Source organism: Urocitellus parryii, chromosome 10, assembly GCF_045843805.1.
Source record: "Urocitellus parryii isolate mUroPar1 chromosome 10, mUroPar1.hap1, whole genome shotgun sequence".
NCBI classification, from domain to species: Eukaryota; Metazoa; Chordata; class Mammalia; order Rodentia; family Sciuridae; genus Urocitellus; species Urocitellus parryii.
The window spans coordinates 88,534,182-88,551,809 of record NC_135540.1 but is presented as its reverse complement, the minus strand read 5'-3'; the positions used below and the strand labels follow the sequence as shown (position 1 = coordinate 88,551,809).

Genomic DNA, 17,628 nt, shown 5'->3' with positions numbered 1-17,628 from the left:
GTGTATAATTATTTAATATAAGGTCATAGAAAATATATTTCATTATAATACTTCTCTTGAGTATTTATTAGTTTCTGTACCTGTATGTGTTATGGGGCATTTTGACTGACTCAATTATTTAGTTAAATAACTGGCTTGTTACTTAGGCCATAGCTAGGATGGAATCATGGGACTGGTTAATATCTATTTTAGTTGTCATTGTTGCTATGCTTTTCTCCTAGTTTGTGTTTGAGGCAAAAGTCAGACTTTTTCTGATAGTTTCAAAAAAAAAAAAAAAGTAGAACCCCCATGAGATGTCTCTTTGTGTAAATTTCTCATTACCTTTAGTAAAAAGCATACTTGGAATTAATAGTAGATGCAGTTTGGATCTTAACTCAATTCCAAGCAGCAGTATTGGGTTAGTTGTATTTTTGCAAATATCACAAACCAAAATATTCAAATGAGAAATAGCAGATATAGAACATGGTCTTGAATAATAGGTACAAATCGTTTAAACTGTTATGTAAAATTTGATAAGATGTTTTACATAACTTTGATAAATTGACAAAGTGTCTTGGAGAAAACAGTTCCAGATGGCAAACATATGCAAGGAATCTAGTCAAACATTTTTTTTGGCAAGAATCTTATGATTTTGTAATCAGCTGGGAGCCAATGAAATACAAAGATGAGTCTAGTTAATAATCTACAATTATTGGCTAAAGAAGTATATTAGGGCTAATTTCCCTGCATTCATCCTACCTTTTCTATCAACCCCACAAGCCTTTGGCACAATGAAGTGGGTAACCTTTATTTTCCTTCTTTTTCTGTTCAGCTCTGCTTATTCCAGGGGTGTGTTTCGTAGAGAAGCAGGTAAGAATTCTGTTTTTCCTTTGTACAACGTTTTTTTTTTTTTCCTAGTAAAAGTTTCAGTGAGCCCACATGTATTTAAAGAATTAAGTTTTCCTTTAGCTTTCATATCTAGAATGTGATGATTTTTTGTTTTTGTGAATGCTTACGTGGTTATTTAATTAATATAGTTCAAGTATCTTAAGGAGAAACAACATGGTGGGAATTACTTAGTGAATGTAATTTCTTTTCTCGAATGAAGAAATGCCAGGCAGAGTGACTTACACTTCATAGAACAGAGAAGAAGATAGGATTCACAACAATCTCCAAGGCCTACCTAATGGATCTTGCTTTATTTAGAATAGAAAAAGTCTTGTGTTATTAATAATATAAATAGGATTTGCACTTATATTTACTTTTAGATTGTCTTCTCAGTTGCTGTTCATAAGTACTATGAGAACATTAGATTTTATACAGTTAGAATATAAAGTTATATTTAATGATATTTAAAATAATATTCTTTGTGATTGAATAATTCTTCTTTAAATGCAGAAGATATAGTTCATCATCCTAAGATTTTCTGTAAGAATCAGAACCCAATATCTTGTAACAAATAAATAACCTAAGTCAAATGAAAAGAAATACAGAAACATATCATATAATTAATTGTTTGCTTCAATATTTAAACACATGTTGTTTTGTTTCTTCTCCTTTCCCTTAGGCAAAAGTGAGATTATTAAACGATTTAGAGAATTCGGAGAGCAAGAGTTCAAAGGCCTGTAAGTTAAAATATAGAAGAGTCAAATTTAACGTTTCTGATTACATTGGTTATACTCTAAATGTCTTACTTTCTCCTGTCATTAGGGTTCAGATTTCAGAACATTGTTGCCCCATACAATTTTCTGTACCGATGAAAATACTCCGTATGAGTGCTATCTAATGTGGTAGCCACTAGTCACATGCGGCTGTTGAGTACTTTAAAGTGCAATGGAGAAATAAAATGTCAAATTGTATTAAAGTTTAGTTAAATTTCATTTAAGTATGTAAATTTTAATTGATTGAGACTTAAATAGAATATTAATTAAATTTAAATAATTTAAATATATAGTTGCATGTGTCTAATGGCTACTGTATTGAAAAGTTAAAATCTGGAATTCTCATACTACCTAGAAACTCTGGAACAATGGTGGAAAGACTAATACATGGTTCCTTTGGCAGCTCACTTACTAATTTCCCTTTACATACCAAATTGTTCTGAGGTTCCTTGGGAACATTTTAATATATTTTTTTAATCTAGTAAAAATTACGATCCTACAGCCCATTTAAATGAGGTATGTGTTTTTATTTTCATTTAAATAATTCAAAGGGTTTATATAAAGCCCAGTCTTGACAATTAAATCTATTTGGTATAGAGTTTTCTAGTTTGCCCTATGTGTATGTCTCTACTGACATGAACCCATACACATTTGGACATGGCTGAAATACTATCCTCCCTACTTAGGAAGCCACATGTGCCTGATTAGGTCTCAGACAATACCTCATATGAATAGTCTTTCTGGATAATTATAAGAAAGATATAGAAACATTGATTATAGACACATAAGTGATTTGCTCTCTAGCATAGCAACTTGTTTTATGTTAAAATTTTATTGTGCTACATGTTTCTGTGTTTTTTGTTTCAGGGTTCTGGTTACCTTTTCTCAGTTTCTCCAGAAGACCTCATATGATGATCTTGCAAAATTCACAATTGAAGTGACTGACTTGGCAAAAGCATGTGTTGCTGATGAATTCGGGGCAGATTGTAACAAACCACTTGTAAGTTCTGATTTTGAGGATTCATTGTTTTCCTTTAAATTATTAAGAGTATTTCAAAGGAAAGATTCTTTTAAAACTTTACTATTAAGTGACTGAATTTGTAAGCTATACTCAAAAGTTTCATATGGACTGATAAGTAATATCAGTAATATATTTTTGTTTATTTATTGATTTTATTTTATTGTGGTTAGAACACTTGATAGGAGTTCTATCCTCTTAAACATTTATGTGTGAAATACTTTACTGATGCTTATAGGTACAATATTATGCAGCCAATTGTTACAGTTTATTCATCTTGATTAAGTGAAATTTCATGCCACTTGATTAGTCACTCCCCATTTCCTCCTTTTCCTAGCTCCTGGCAGCCATCTTTTTATTCTTTGATTCTGTGAATTTGACTATTTTAGATACCTCATATTAATGGAATCATTTGTCTTTGTCTGTCTGTGATTGGTTTATTGCACCTAGCACAGTGTCCTCAAAGATCATCTGCATTAGTACCAATTGTAGAATTTCCTTCTTTTAAAGGATGAATGGTATTCCCTTGTATATAGATACTACATTTTCTTTATGCATCCACATTTTTCTTTATCCATTTATTTTCCATTGATGGACACTTCAGTTATTCCCATACCTTGACTAAATAATGTAAATTTTACCCAACTGAATACAAGAGTCTAATATCTCTTTGAGGTAATAGCATGATTTTTACTTCCAGAAAGCACCAACAGATTTCTATGCTACGGGCAAAATAACAGTTATAGTTATTTATTCATCATTTTAGGGTTATTAATGTTTTTACATAAAATAATAAACAAGGCATTCAATCCTTTTGAAGAACTTGAACATTTGCTATTTCCAAATACATCTTTAAAATAAGAGGCCTATGTTTCTTTCACCACTCAACCTATATATGCCTCTGTAGGGACAAGGTTCATATTGTCATTGGACCCTTTCCTCTTCTTGTTTCTCTCTGGATGCACTTTTCACTGCTGCAGAATAAGTACTTTAACTTCCCCCAATTATATATTTCCACATATGAATTTTTTAAAGTGCATTTAAAAAATAATAAATTCTATCTAGACCAGTGAGTTTTCCATATGGTTACAATTACTTATATAATAACAATGAATGAGGAAGAAAAGGATTTATTCAATGAGTGAAATACTTTGAAAGAAATATTTCTAGAATAAAAAAGCTATATATTTTAATGCAGTAACAATGTGTAGTACTCCTCAATTTGTAAATGTATCTACTAAAAAGTTGAGTCTCTCAAAAAGAAGCAGATTAAGTGAGAAAGTATCTGAGTATTTCCTCCCTAAGATGAATTCACGTGCTGCACTGCAGGCTAGTTTCTCTAGTGACAGGTAACAAGCATAGAAAGGTAATGTTCCTGAGAGCCATCAACTCTCTTTTTGCCCTTCAGTTTTATTCATCATAAGTAATATTGTGGCAATTGATTTTTATGACAATTATACATAGTTAAATCAAGGGAATTTAATGGGGGAAGTGAATTTTTGTACAATTTCCTTTTTTGATAGGTTTAAAATTTTGTATTTCATTAAGATTTTTCATATTTAAATTTATGTTTTACCTCATACATATTCATGGAGTCCTCTGCGATGTTTCGATATATGAAATACCATACATATTTGCAATGTAGATGATTTCTTCACCAAGCTTTAACAGTATGTAAAATTTTTATGCTGTTTTTTGGTAATAAAGAAAATAAAGTCCTGCCCAGAAAAGTGAAGAATGTTCTCTTTCATTTAGGATACTATCTTTGGAGAGAAAACATGCAAAATCGCCACTCTTCGTGATACCTATGGTGATATGGCTGACTGCTGTGCTAAACAAGACCTTGAGAGATTTCAATGCCTGGTAAAGCACAAAGAAGATAATCCTGACATCCCTCCACTTCATTCAATAGATTCTGATGCTTTGTGCATCTCCTTTGATGAAAGTAGCCAGAACGTTTTAGGACAGTAAGTAATCCATGCTTCAAAATTAAAAATTAAGGAGTAAGTCAATACTCTATATAATAAGTGCCATACCACAAACCATTTCCAACATTAAAACTTAGAAGTTTTGTTCTCATGTTGAGTTTTAAAGAAGTAAAACTTCACATCACAAAATTCTGCACAACAAAAAAATATAACCAAAATTCTTTGATCTTGAAACAGGTATGATCCATATGAAAATTTGAAAGAGACATGTTTTTATATATATATTAAAATTATATAGTTATTCTCAGGATTGTTGTAATTTTAGTCAGCTATATTAGATCACCCCAAATTTAACCATTTATATGTGATCCATATACATATACATCACAAATTCATCCCTTCCTTTCACTGACTTAAAGAATGGAAAAGACAAGGGCATCATGTGCAAATTGAGCTTCAGTGGTACATTACATGTCTTTGGGTTTTGGAGGCTCTTGGGAGAATGTTGATTGTAATTATTTTGTAATATTGTGTGGTATGGAAAAATGACTTCTTGTTATCTTCTTTAAAAATTAGCTTTGTATATGAAGTTGCCAGGAGAAATCCTTACTTATGTGGCCAGAAAGTCATGTACTTTGCTGAAAAGTATAAAGGCTTTGTGACAGAATGCTGCAAAGCTGCTGATAAAGGAGAATGCCTGACACCAAAGGTATTTCCCAAAAAGAACCAATTTATAGTGCATTGTCAAATTTTGAACATCTTGTGGCTAGATTTAGAAAAACCTTATTCTCCTAAACACACTTCCCTACATGTACAAAGAGCCTTACTTTTATGTCTTCCAAAGAAGTTTTATTCTCTTTGAAAGCCTCTCCTATACTTCCTTCCTCTTTCTGAGATTTAGAAGTGCTGATATGATGGAGGGGATCACTTAGCACATAGTTAAATGTCCTGCCCCTTGTTATGGTGATTCTCTCTATAAGGAAGTATTTGTCAAATTGCACAGCAAGGGCCCACAGTTCCCACAGTTTTGCTTTATTTTTCATGAGACTTTTTGATGGATAGAGAATTCGAAGTAGAGAGTATTACTGCAAGAGCTCATTTATTCCTTCCATAAGTATTTATTGTGTGCCTCACTGTGTTCTCTGGGGAGTTTGTTGATGTTGTCAGAGGAGAGACTTCAAATGGATTATGCACAACATTAAGAACTCAGCTAGGTTATATGTTCCTGGGATATTAGCATATACTTTTTCTCTCAGAAGCCTTTTCTCTGGCAATGTGCCCTAGCTGATTTTAACTACCTAGAGGCTTCCACTATGACCAGAATAATGTTTCCTGTTACAAAGCAAAATAATTATTTCCCAAAGGGAGTACTTGGGAATTTAGATTGAATGTGGCATAGTCTCATCTGAGTTTTTGAAGTTGTGTTTTGTATAGAAGTTTTCTTTTCTTCATTTTTTTCAAATTGCTTTCTTTCTTTAGACTGAGAATTTGAGGAAGACAATAATGCTTTCTTCTGCCAAAGATAGATTCAAGTGTACCGTTCTTGAGAAATATGGAGAAAGAGGTTTAAAAGCATGGTAAATATTTTTTAACACAATTTGTATCTTTATAAAAAATGTACAAGTGATAATGGTTCCATTGACAAAAGTATACATTTATGTGTCATTTCTCCCAGTGTTTACAAATACAGTTTGTTGTCATTGTTGTCTAAAAGGTAAAATTTCTTAGAGATGAAAATTAGAACATAAGGAACAACTTGACATTACTTTTGTCTTATTTTTCTAAGTTGTTAAAGAATTAATAAAACTTTATCATTTTTGTCCTAAAAAGAAAGACATGGATTCTATTTGTTTATGAAGACCAGGAATGGGGAGGGGGAAGGCATGAAAAAAATGGACGAACTTTGATTGCGCAAAGGAGAGGAAAGGGAGGTAGGGTGCATAGGGGCAGGAAGGTTGGTGGAATGAGATAGATGTCATTACCCTAGGTACATGTATGGCTGCACATATGGTGTGATGCTACATTGTGTACAATCATAAAAATGTAAAATTGTGCTGCAATTGTGTACATTGAATCAAAATGCATTCTACTGTCATGTATATCTAATTAAAATAAATTAATTAATTAAAAAAGAATTTATAATGTTAAAAAAAGACTAGGAAACATACTCTATGGTGTATTATTTTTATAGAGCTATTGTCACTATTGTCAGGGTCTTTTATTTAATTTTATTCTTTTCCACAATGATCTGAAAGCATCTACTTCTCTTGTTATGTCCTATAATTAAATTCAGTCACCAACTAAGCCAAATTAGTACTCATAATTTTCACTTAGCTTCAACTCTGCCCTTAATCTCATATTTTTGCTTGGGCCCCTGTTTTTATACTATTAGTTGATTCTGAGAACATCATTCAGTATCTGACTAAGAAAATTATTATCTGCTTCTCCAACCCCTCACTTGTCATCAACAATGAATCTATATACCAGGAGATAAAATTAAAGTAATAGACATTATGCATGCTCTCTAGAAACTGTCAATTGAACTATCTTTGCTTTTCATTCCTACCACCGAAACCACAAAATACAACCAAATTGATAAACAAAATACCCCTAACATGAACCAATGCACATTACACAGGCAATGACTGGTTCTGGGAAAGAAGTCCCTATTTCTGGATTTAGACAACATGGAAATGATTTTTGGAAAGAATGATGACATTAGCCTTTTATATCTTGTCAGAGAGCTTAGATGCTGTGCTGGATCAATTTCTTGGTAAAAGTATGCTTAATAAAAACTCCCTCATTATGTAGAAGTATTGAAATTAATTTTCTTGAAGAACTTTAATATTGAATGTGTTTTAATGAAGGAAAAAAGGGTAACTAGAGTTTTATGATACTTTCCAGATTATAAAATGTTTTTACATGCATTATATAATTTAATCTTCAAAATAGTCCTTCAATTTAGCGTGATGTTGTGACACCCAGAAGGCTAGAGTTCAGAGGAGTTAAGTAACTTGCCTGTGTTCCCACTGTTACGAAGATATGAAGTCAGATCAGGAAGAAGATTGGGGCTCCATACCTGATGCCCCTCACACTGTTGCCCCCTTCAGAATTCTTCTTTGACTGCTGATTTTATGAATTATCAGCTTTCCATCCACCCTACACTCTTACAATGCATAATTTTCAGAAAACAAGAAAAAAGAACACCATTTGGTTAAACTCTAGCAGTAAAATAATTAATGAATTGAGAAAAATTTCTATGTGTCTGTCTTGAATTTCCTTGTTATAAATGGCATTTTCATAGGAATTTCACATCAATTATTTACTGATTAGAATATATTGATGGAGGGATTTTTTTTTTAGGTTAATATCTCGTCTGAGCCGGAAATTTCCCCAAGCTGAACTTACAGAAATTACCAAGATGGCAACAGATCTTACTAAAATCATCAAGGAATCCTGCAGTGGTGATCTGCTTGAAAGTACACATGACAGGGTAAAGAGCCATTAATTTTCCATTTGTAGCTTACATGCTTAAGTTGGTAGAATAGATAAACTTAGCATACTTAGCATCACTGGGGACAACTGGCAATGGGTGATTTAGTCTTCTGTACTTTCATTTGCTCTGTCTTCCAGTTTTTACTTCTCTGTGCTATTTTCTTGTAAACCCTACTATCCCAATTACTAAATAATCTGAAAAACTCTTTCACCCATTTGTAACCTCTTTCAGTCATACTATGAGAATCTAGGCTGAAGGTGAAGGAGGACAGCTGGTTACTGACATATTTGGGGCAGGGGAAGGTTGGGTTGGAGAAGGGCCATTACTCTCAAGAGACCTTTGGAAATAATGCATTTTCCTCCTCTATTTTCCCCCAAAATGGTCTCTTTCCCCAAATTTGTAGTGTTGTCTCCTTTTCTTCAAAGATTCAAAATAATGAGCATATATCAGAATCTTGAGCTATCATGACACTTCCTGGAAATTTAAGACAGATATTTTATACATATAAGCAAAACTCATGACTGTCATCTTGACTAATTTGTTAAAATCTTTCATGCTTTACTTAGTTATTTGGTTTCAAAATGTCTGCATTTATTTTGAGGGAAATATTGAAAAAATAGACTTGAATTTTCATTTTAAAAAATTACCTGCCTCTACAGTGGAAATATAAAATAGACAAATAGCTAAGATTAATTAATTAATTATGATAAACTAATAAATTATAACTGGTTCCTAACTAGTGTATTTTGATCAAGTAGGTGTGTTTTAGTAGCCTAGAGCCTCAGAAGTACTGACAGAGGATGTGTGTTCATAGGAGGCACAGTAGTTATGAATGAACAGCCTTGGAATACAGTGAACATGTTCAACAACATCACAAATATCTGAAGACAAAGTGTAGCTAATTTATGTTGAACAATTGATGACCTCCTCACAGGTAACCCTTGCCAATTACATTTGTGATAATCAAGATACAATCTCCAAGAAAGTGGGAGAATGTTGTGTTAAGCCCCTGTTGGAAAGATACTACTGCATCATTGACCTGGAATTGGATGACAAGCTTGCTGACTTACCAGCACTAACAGCTGATTATGCTGAGGCTAAGGATGTTTGCAAAAACTATGCTGAGGCAAAAGATATCTTTTTGGGCACGTAAGTTAGATAAGGAATTACATTTTCATAGCGCTTGATTTATCAAGATCATGATTTAGGAATATATGCTAGGCTTTCCTTTGGAGTTACTACAGTTTCGATGTTGCCTGGGATGCTTCTTTGACCCATTGTCTCCCAGTCTTTAAAGGTTGAAACAATTAATTAATTTCAAACATTGTCATTCAGTATATATTCATAGTAAAAGCTCAATGTTCCTTACTCCTTAGGGACATCTCTAGAAATATTTGCATGTATATTAATTATGTACATAACATTTACTTGTTCAGTCATTCATGAATAGGGTACTTCTTAAATATCTAAAATATATACGAACATATATATTGCCTATTAATCATCTTAACCTATCTATCTATATGTGCATCTTTGTGTTGACAGGAAGCATAAAACAAAGTATAGAATTTGACATTAAGTGTTTCATACTTGAATGAAAAGGCTAAAAGTTCAGTAGTACAGCAAGGCAGTTAAGTAAAAATGATGATAAATGATGATATATGATCAATAAGAATGATGACAAGTTTTACAATTTTATTGTTAGATTGCAATAGCTTCCTTTCCACTAAATAATATCATAAAAATTCCAATAATTTAAAATGAAAAAAGAAAATTTTAAGAACATATCTGTCTAGTACAATACTTTTGAGATATAATCCAAATCAAACTACATATGCATAAAAAGTGGCAGATATGATTCATGAAATATTTAAGATATCAGTATATGTTTTAGACACATTGTGTCATGTATATCTCATAACCCAACATATGAGCTGAATATTATTATCATTCGCAATATACAGAGGAGGAAACTAAGGATTTTTAGTTTTAATAAGTTGCCAAATGTAAGAGAGTACAATAATTGGCAGAATCAGAAATTGAGCTCAAGAAGGAACCCAAGTCCTTTGCCACTAAGCTTCACTGCATGGGGTTTAGTGGAATTCAGACCTTGGGAATATGAGTCACACTTGGAGTGAGTTATGTACACATTCTTGCTCATTGGTTCAACTAAATCTATGTTCCTCTTACTTAGGTTTTTGTATGAATATTCAAGAAGGCACCCTGAGTATGGTTCCCTCTTGCTGCTGAGAATTGCCAAGGCATATGAAGCCAAACTGGAGAAGTGCTGTGCTGAAGCTGATCCTCCTGCATGCTATGGCAAAGTGGTAGGTGTCCTGCAGGGAAAGAAGAATACAGCTCTTTGCTGATTCTAATAATGAGAAAGAAAAACAACGCAGGACTGAAATGATACACAGTACAATTTTTAGATATTTTCTTGAGATGGATTCAATTCTGTGCTCTTAAACATTTTAGGAAAATAGCCTTAAGGAGAATGCTTAATAAATTTTAGAACAGTTGGTCTAGAAAAGAAAGATATGAAGACAGTAATCTCTAATTTCACAAAATCTTGGCCATCCTTTCTTTGTTTTCAATATTCCTGAGAACCAAATAAGGTCAGGTAAATTTAAATGTCAATTAAGAGAGATTTAACTTAGATATCAAGAAAGTTAAGCTGATCCAAGTTTATATCAAGTATTAGAGGTAATATCTTTAGGGAGGTTATGAAACTTATTTCTTTAGATTATTTTAAAATCTTTTTGAGAAGGTTTAGGAAATGTTTTACAAGATGGTAAGTTAGAATACACCTGTTCTGGAGGATTTTAGGGTGCCTACTAGTATATATTAAAGGTTTCCAAACTGTTATAGAATTAGAGAAAGACTTTCTTTCCTCTACCAAGAAGCTGCTGTATGTCACGCACCGTCCTGCAACTGATGCTGAGAGCAACATTCCTCAGAACTGAGGATCCAACTCGAGAGATGGCCTAATAATAATAATAGTAATAATAATACTCAGAACCAGCATTTATTGACCTTTTACTATGGACTAGGTGCTATTTTAATTTCATTAGCTTAGTTGATTCCCAGAGCAATTCAGGGTGGTGAGCACTATTTTTACCTCTATTGTGAAGATGAGGATTCTGAATCTCAGAACTGGTAAGAAAGCTGCACCTCTGGAAAAAGAGTCAGGTGGCCGGGCTCCAAAGCCAGCCACTGAACTCCAGAGACTGAAGATTCTTAACTACATTCACTATACAGTCTTGTTAAATAAGAGAAACAATTTGATGTGATGTGACAGATGTGGCACTGAACATCTACTCATGTGGTTTTGGGCAGAAAGAAGGAAGGGGTAAAAAGTGACCAGCATCTGGTCCTCAGAAGGATATATAAATGGAGTCTTTTATGTTCCAGTTTGAGGAATTTGAGCCTCTTGTGACTGAGCCTCAGAATGCAGTCAAGCAAAACTGTGATCTCTATGAACAGATTGGGGAATATAAATTCCAAAATGTGTAAGTAGTTTTGTTTGTTCACTGACTTTTTTCCTTGACCAATTTGCTATTATTTAATACTTCATATATAGGCTGCCTAGCATATGACTTTTAATAGCAAAGATACACATATATTTCTAAACTCTCTTTATCAAGAAAGTCTGGAGAGTAGAGAAAATATAGTTGATGGGATGCAGAGGCCTCTATTTATGTACAGTTTTAAAAAATAATCTCTTGAGACTGGGAGTATGTAGGCTGGGAGGGTTAGTGACAAATATTGGCTCATCAATAATTTATGTGAGTAAATGAACCCTAGCAGCATTTTACAGAGCAGGAAGTAGTAGGCCTTGAATAGCAGTAGTTCAAGAAGTAATATAAAAGCTGAACACAAAAAAAAGACAATATGGACTTAGCTAATATGGGAAATTGCATTCCTATTGGTCCATTGGTGGGAAGAGTGGATGTTCAGAAGGTACATTAGACTTTGATGGTCATGACCTTGTTTTCCTGTGGAATTTCCTTCCCAGAAGAGATAGAGACAAAAGTTCATGCTGAAGTAAGGTCTACATTTAATAGGCCCTTATGTATGGTGGAAAAGTCAAGAAAGAAGAAAGGGACACATGGTTCAGTAGGAATTTATTGTGCAGTTTATATACATCGTTAGCACTCTTGTAACTATAGCGCAGGGCTAACAATAGTGAATAATATATAGATTCTTTCATCAAGTAGATTACAGTCTTACATTGACTTTACGTGGTGATTGGGATTCTTTATAAGTGATTCTTACATGCTGGATAACATGCCTTGTTCATTGCCTGTATTATCACTTTCAATTTAATCCTTGCACCATTCTTACTGAGGCAGGGATATTTCCTCCCATTTTTCACCTACCTCTTTCAAATTTATCATAGTCCTGGTTTATGTTACACTCTCAAAAGAATTTAATGAACGAACCAAAGATGCAATAATAAGTATACTAATGCCACTGGATTGTAATAAGGTAGCTAACCTTCCTGAGATTATATTGTGCAGGTGATGTTCAAAGCCATGTTTAATGATTGGACAGGACCGAGTCTTTTTCTGACACTAAGCCATCATTCTGAAGATGAAGGTAATTTTTGGTAGCAGGTACTGGGGATAAACATAATTCTATGAATGGCAAACAAGAGCATATTAGTTGATTTTAACTTTGTTTGAATTTTCTCTGCTTAATATACTGTATTAGAAAAAGACGGTTTATTATTTGGCTAAACACACATGGACTTTTTATTTTTATTTATTTTTTCTCAACAGCCTTGTAATTCATCATACTCAGAAAGCACCCCAGATGTCAACTCCAACTCTTGTGGAGGCTTCAAGAAACTTAGGAAAAGTGGCCACCCAGTGCTGTAAGCTTCCTGAATCACACAGACTACCCTGTGTTGAAGACTATGTGAGTCTTTTAAAATATAATAATTTTAATACTGAATTGTCATCTTATGAAATTGACAAAGCTAACTTTTAGAGGCAGGAGTGGACTAACGTGTGTACATGACTAGCAGGGGTATATCTGTGTCTATGTATTTTTGTGTGTGGGCAGAACTTGGTCACCTATATTTTCTTGACTACCAAAGTTAGAATTTAGATAAGATCTCAAAGTTATAGCTTGTTTTTAAAAAGGATCCATGAATATTCAGTGTCTGGAATTTCCTAAATATTTACATTTTGGGGTTCTCTCTTTCATGTGCCAATAGAAGACTACTTCTTTCTCAATCTAACACATATGTTAGGGCATATCACCTTCAATTATTTTTGTGAATCATCTCGAGTATTAAGAATATTGAGACATCTAGATTTACTTTTAAAAGAGCCAATGTTAAAGAGTCCCTTGAGTTTAGTTCCAAAGATAGTCTTTTGCTGCCTCAGTCAAGTTTGGATTCATTGTTACTAGTTTAATATGTCACAACTTTGGGTGCGTGGGAAAAAGAGTGTTCGTGGACTTTTTGCCTCTTTTGAATTTCTGCTCTCCTTCCTGTTCTTCAGCTGACTGCAATCCTGAACTCAGTGTGTGTGATGCATGAGAAGAATCCAGTGAGTGAGAGAGTCACCAAGTGCTGCTCTGAGTCCTTTGTGAACAAGAGAGCATGCTTTGCTGCTCTATCAGTTGATGACACATATGTTCCCAAAGAATTCCATGCTGACACATTCACCTTCCATGCAGACATATGCACACTTCCAGAGACTGAGCAACAAATCAAGAAACAAACGTGAGCAGTATTTCATTATCACATGTTTGTAGTTTTGATAAAGAGAACTGTTAATTCAAAGGAGTAAACCCTCTCATGTACTGATTATATTCCTTGGAGGATAGTACTTAAGTATTGGCCTTATTAAGTTGATAAAATTGTCAAGAATAAAATGAATGGCTTTTTTTCCCTTGGAGGGCAAAAACTATATTAGATTCTTCCCTGCAACTATTCATAGTGATATTGTGGATGAACACCCCAGTAGAATAAGATTATAGGCTAGGTCCAGTAGAAAAGGCTTAACATTTAACTGATAAATTTGTGGCTAGAAGAAAACTAGTTGTAGAAATCATAGGGAGATTTATTTTTAGGCATAAATGGTACTTTAAGTTTGTTCTAGAGTGACCCCACAGGTGAGAGAAAACCCTGTGATGTGACATTTGAGAATGACAATTGAATAGAAAACATCTAGAAATGTGAGTTTTGAGGCTTAACTCCTCAATGCTGTCAGAAAGGGTGAGAATAGCATGAACTTTAGCAACAGAAAGTTGCTGTGATCTCTGGTCACCCATGGTCATGATAGAGACTTAAAACTAATATTATAAAACCTATTATTCCCACACAACACACTGTTGTCTTTTCATTTGTCAATGAAAGGGAAACACTACCTTCCACTTGTTTGGAAGTCTTAACTCCTGTAACCTCCCTTTAATTAAATTTGAATAGGGCAAAAGTGACAGACCAATTTTAAAGATTCCTAAATAAGAGGATTTTTCAATGAAGTTCAAGGTCATTAAAAATTTAGAGATCATTTTAAACCATTCAAGAGCTATAAAGTCAATGAGGCATAGCTCATAAAATCTAAACAACATCTAAATGCCATGACACACACTTTCTGGAGATCTACTGAAATTCTAAGACACTGAGTGATTTGCACTGATTATCTTATCTGATTCTCCCACCAGCCCTAGTGAAGTGGATTTTATTAATCTCATATGAAGTTAGAATGGCATGCCTGGCCTCAAGCCCCGAACTGCCTGGCTCCAAGATTTATAATCTTTTGTTTGTTTGTTTTGGTACCAAGTATTGAACCCAGGGATGCACAACCACTGAGCCACATCCTCAGCTCTATTTTATGTTTTATTTAGAGACATGGTCTCGCTGAGTTGGTAAGTGCCTCCCCCAAGTTGGTGAGGCTGGCTTTGACTTTGTGATCCTCCTGCCTCAACCTCCTGAGCTGCTGGGATTACAGGTGTGCACCACAGTGCCCTGCAAGGTTTATAATGTTATGTGCCATTCTTATATCTTTCATATTTCTTATATTCTTAAGTTTTCCTTGCTGTGTCTTTCATTTTCTGTTCAAATGCAGAGCACTTGCTGAGCTGGTGAAACACAAGCCCACAGCAACAATGGATCAACTGAAAACCGTGATGGGGGATTTTGTAGCTTTTCTGGACAAGTGCTGCAAGGCTGACGACAAGGAGGCCTGCTTCTCCGAGGAGGTGCTGGAGATGCTTTCATTTTAATATTTCCAACTTTCATTTTTGTGCATTTGGTCAGGTCAGAGGTCAGGGATTTAGGTTTTGAAAGATGCGTGGAGCAGAGGTCTTATTCTATGAATAATTGTCTTACAAAATGAGTTTAGTAGTTCTTGGTTTTATCTCCTGCTGCACCGTGGCCTACTATTAAATTTTTGTAATGTCTCTTCTGTTCCAAATTTGTAATCGGTATGAATAGATAGACATATTTATAAGGCCTAAAATGTTTTGGTCAGGAAAACAAAGCATTAATTTAAACATTTTCCCCCAAATTGCTATCTTCTCATTTGGCTGAATTTTACAAGTTAGTTCAGGTGGGAATGGACATTTAAATGTCTAAATCATTTAATAGTCACCCCTATACCCTGACAATAGATATATTCTTATTTTCTTGGGGAGGGTGATTGTTGGTGAACTTCCTTGTAGAGATCCTGGTAGTTTAATATGAATTAAAGGGATGATGCAGGTACATTCGCTGTATATCACCTATTTTTATATAACCTGCTATTTTTTTTTGTACTCTATGAAAATGCTAATATTTTCCCAACATCTGTCATTTCTTTGTATTCAGGGCCCCAAACTTGTTGCTGCAACTCAAGGTGCCTTAGCATAAAAAACATCACAATCGCAAGCATCTCAGGTAACTATATACTTTATATTTTTTAAAAAATAATTATAATCGTTATTATTAGAAAAGCAAAGATGATTGAACATTTGTCAACAGTCATATTGATAAGTACCAACCACTACTTTTAGCTCTTTGTATATATTAACTTATATAATTACTAAAAAAATATTTGAGTTGGGTACTCTATTATTCTCATTTTGTAGATGAATAAATAGACACATAAAGGCATGGGTTACATAATATATTTACCTAAGGGGCAACCAAACTAGTAAGAGGTGGAGTCATATTTCAAAATTCCAGCAAGGGTTAACTATTGTCCTCTTTTGACATATATGAACTGTGTGCTGAGTCCTCTCAGTGATGCCTCACCAGCAGAGATTCTAGAGTTAGAACCATTTGAAAGAACATTTTGCAGATTAAAAACAGTTGAATATCAATGGTTTCACATGGTTCAACCTAATAATTTAATAAGAATTCTATCTTATGTGAACTTCCAGTATAGAATGAATAACATGCTTCTAAATTTTCAATGTGTCAACATGCTAAAATATAATCGAATTTTTCTTCTTACGACAAAAGGCCCACTTTAAAACATAGACATTTAAGCATAAACATGTTTGACTATGTTTTGGTTAATTTTTTGGAACAGAATTTAAAAAATAGAATAGCAATGAAATAAAGTATTGGTAAAACCAGGTTATTTAACCATATAATACTACTTATGCATCCAAACAAAGAATAGCCATTTGGGATTTTTTTCCTTTCTTTTCTTTTCTTTCTTTCTTTCTTTTTTCTTTTCTTTTCTTTTTTTTTTTTTTTTTTTTTTTTTTTTTTTGGTGATGCTGGGGATTGAACCCAGGGACTAGTATGTGCAACGCAAGCACTCTACTAACTGAGCTATATCCCCAGCCAGAATAGCCATTTTGTATTTCCAAAAATTTGTTCATTCCCAAATGTGATGTGTTTCAGTCCTAAGTGGAACAAATTTCTTCCTAGGTTTCCAAATTTGAGCAGATATTTTTTGTTTAGGTATGACTTAGGTAAGAGTAGGTGCTAGATAGCCCTGAGGAGTGGTCATAGAGGCCTCTGACTTGAGTCTGGCGGAACCACTGAAGAAGAGGGCACTTCACAACATGTTGGTGTGTCCTGTGCCCTTGCCCAGCAGAAGGGGAACCCAGCTGAGCTTTGGAAGGTTTAAGTTGTTTCTGCTGGTGGAAATTGTAGAAAGACAATCGAAGCAGTTTAGCATTAGTTGTAACAGATTGGAAAAATATATGACGTTTTACAAACAGCTCTTCTATTTTTCTTTTTGTTTTTCAGCCTGACCAGAGAAGAAGAGAAAGAGACTAAGACTTCATCCATCTGTTTGTCTTTTCTGCTGATGTAAAATCAACACTCTAAGAAACACAACTTTTTTCAAACATTTGACCTCTTTGCTCTATGTTGAAATTAATAAAAAAAAAAAATGAAAAGAATCGAATATTGTGGTCCAGGACTGTTATTTTCCAAAAGTGTGTTTCCATCCTGAAAATTCTGTGGATCTGTGAAAGTTTCAATTTTCGGTCTCACCCCACTTTAGCAGAGGACTTCTAGTTCCTTAGAGGCTACTTCATGAAAAGAAAAGTTAATTCTCATCTGAGTTATGGGTTATAAACATTCAAAACAGC

General features: G+C 33.9%; 1 protein-coding gene across 1 annotated transcript; it reads left to right on the top strand.

Annotated features, from left to right (window-relative positions):
• The first annotated feature begins 742 nt into the window (after positions 1-742).
• On the top strand, positions 743-17,422 carry LOC113178380 (albumin-like). The gene is made up of 15 exons (XM_077803530.1): positions 743-849; positions 1,547-1,604; positions 2,508-2,640; positions 4,414-4,625; positions 5,163-5,295; positions 6,066-6,163; positions 7,950-8,079; positions 9,017-9,231; positions 10,277-10,409; positions 11,494-11,591; positions 12,864-13,002; positions 13,593-13,816; positions 15,165-15,297; positions 15,905-15,973; positions 17,282-17,422. Exons 1-14 carry the CDS (start codon positions 771-773, stop codon positions 15,944-15,946), a joined length of 1,827 nt encoding a protein of 608 aa, XP_077659656.1. The 5' UTR covers positions 743-770; the 3' UTR covers positions 15,947-15,973; positions 17,282-17,422.
• The last annotated feature ends 206 nt before the right edge of the window (positions 17,423-17,628 follow it).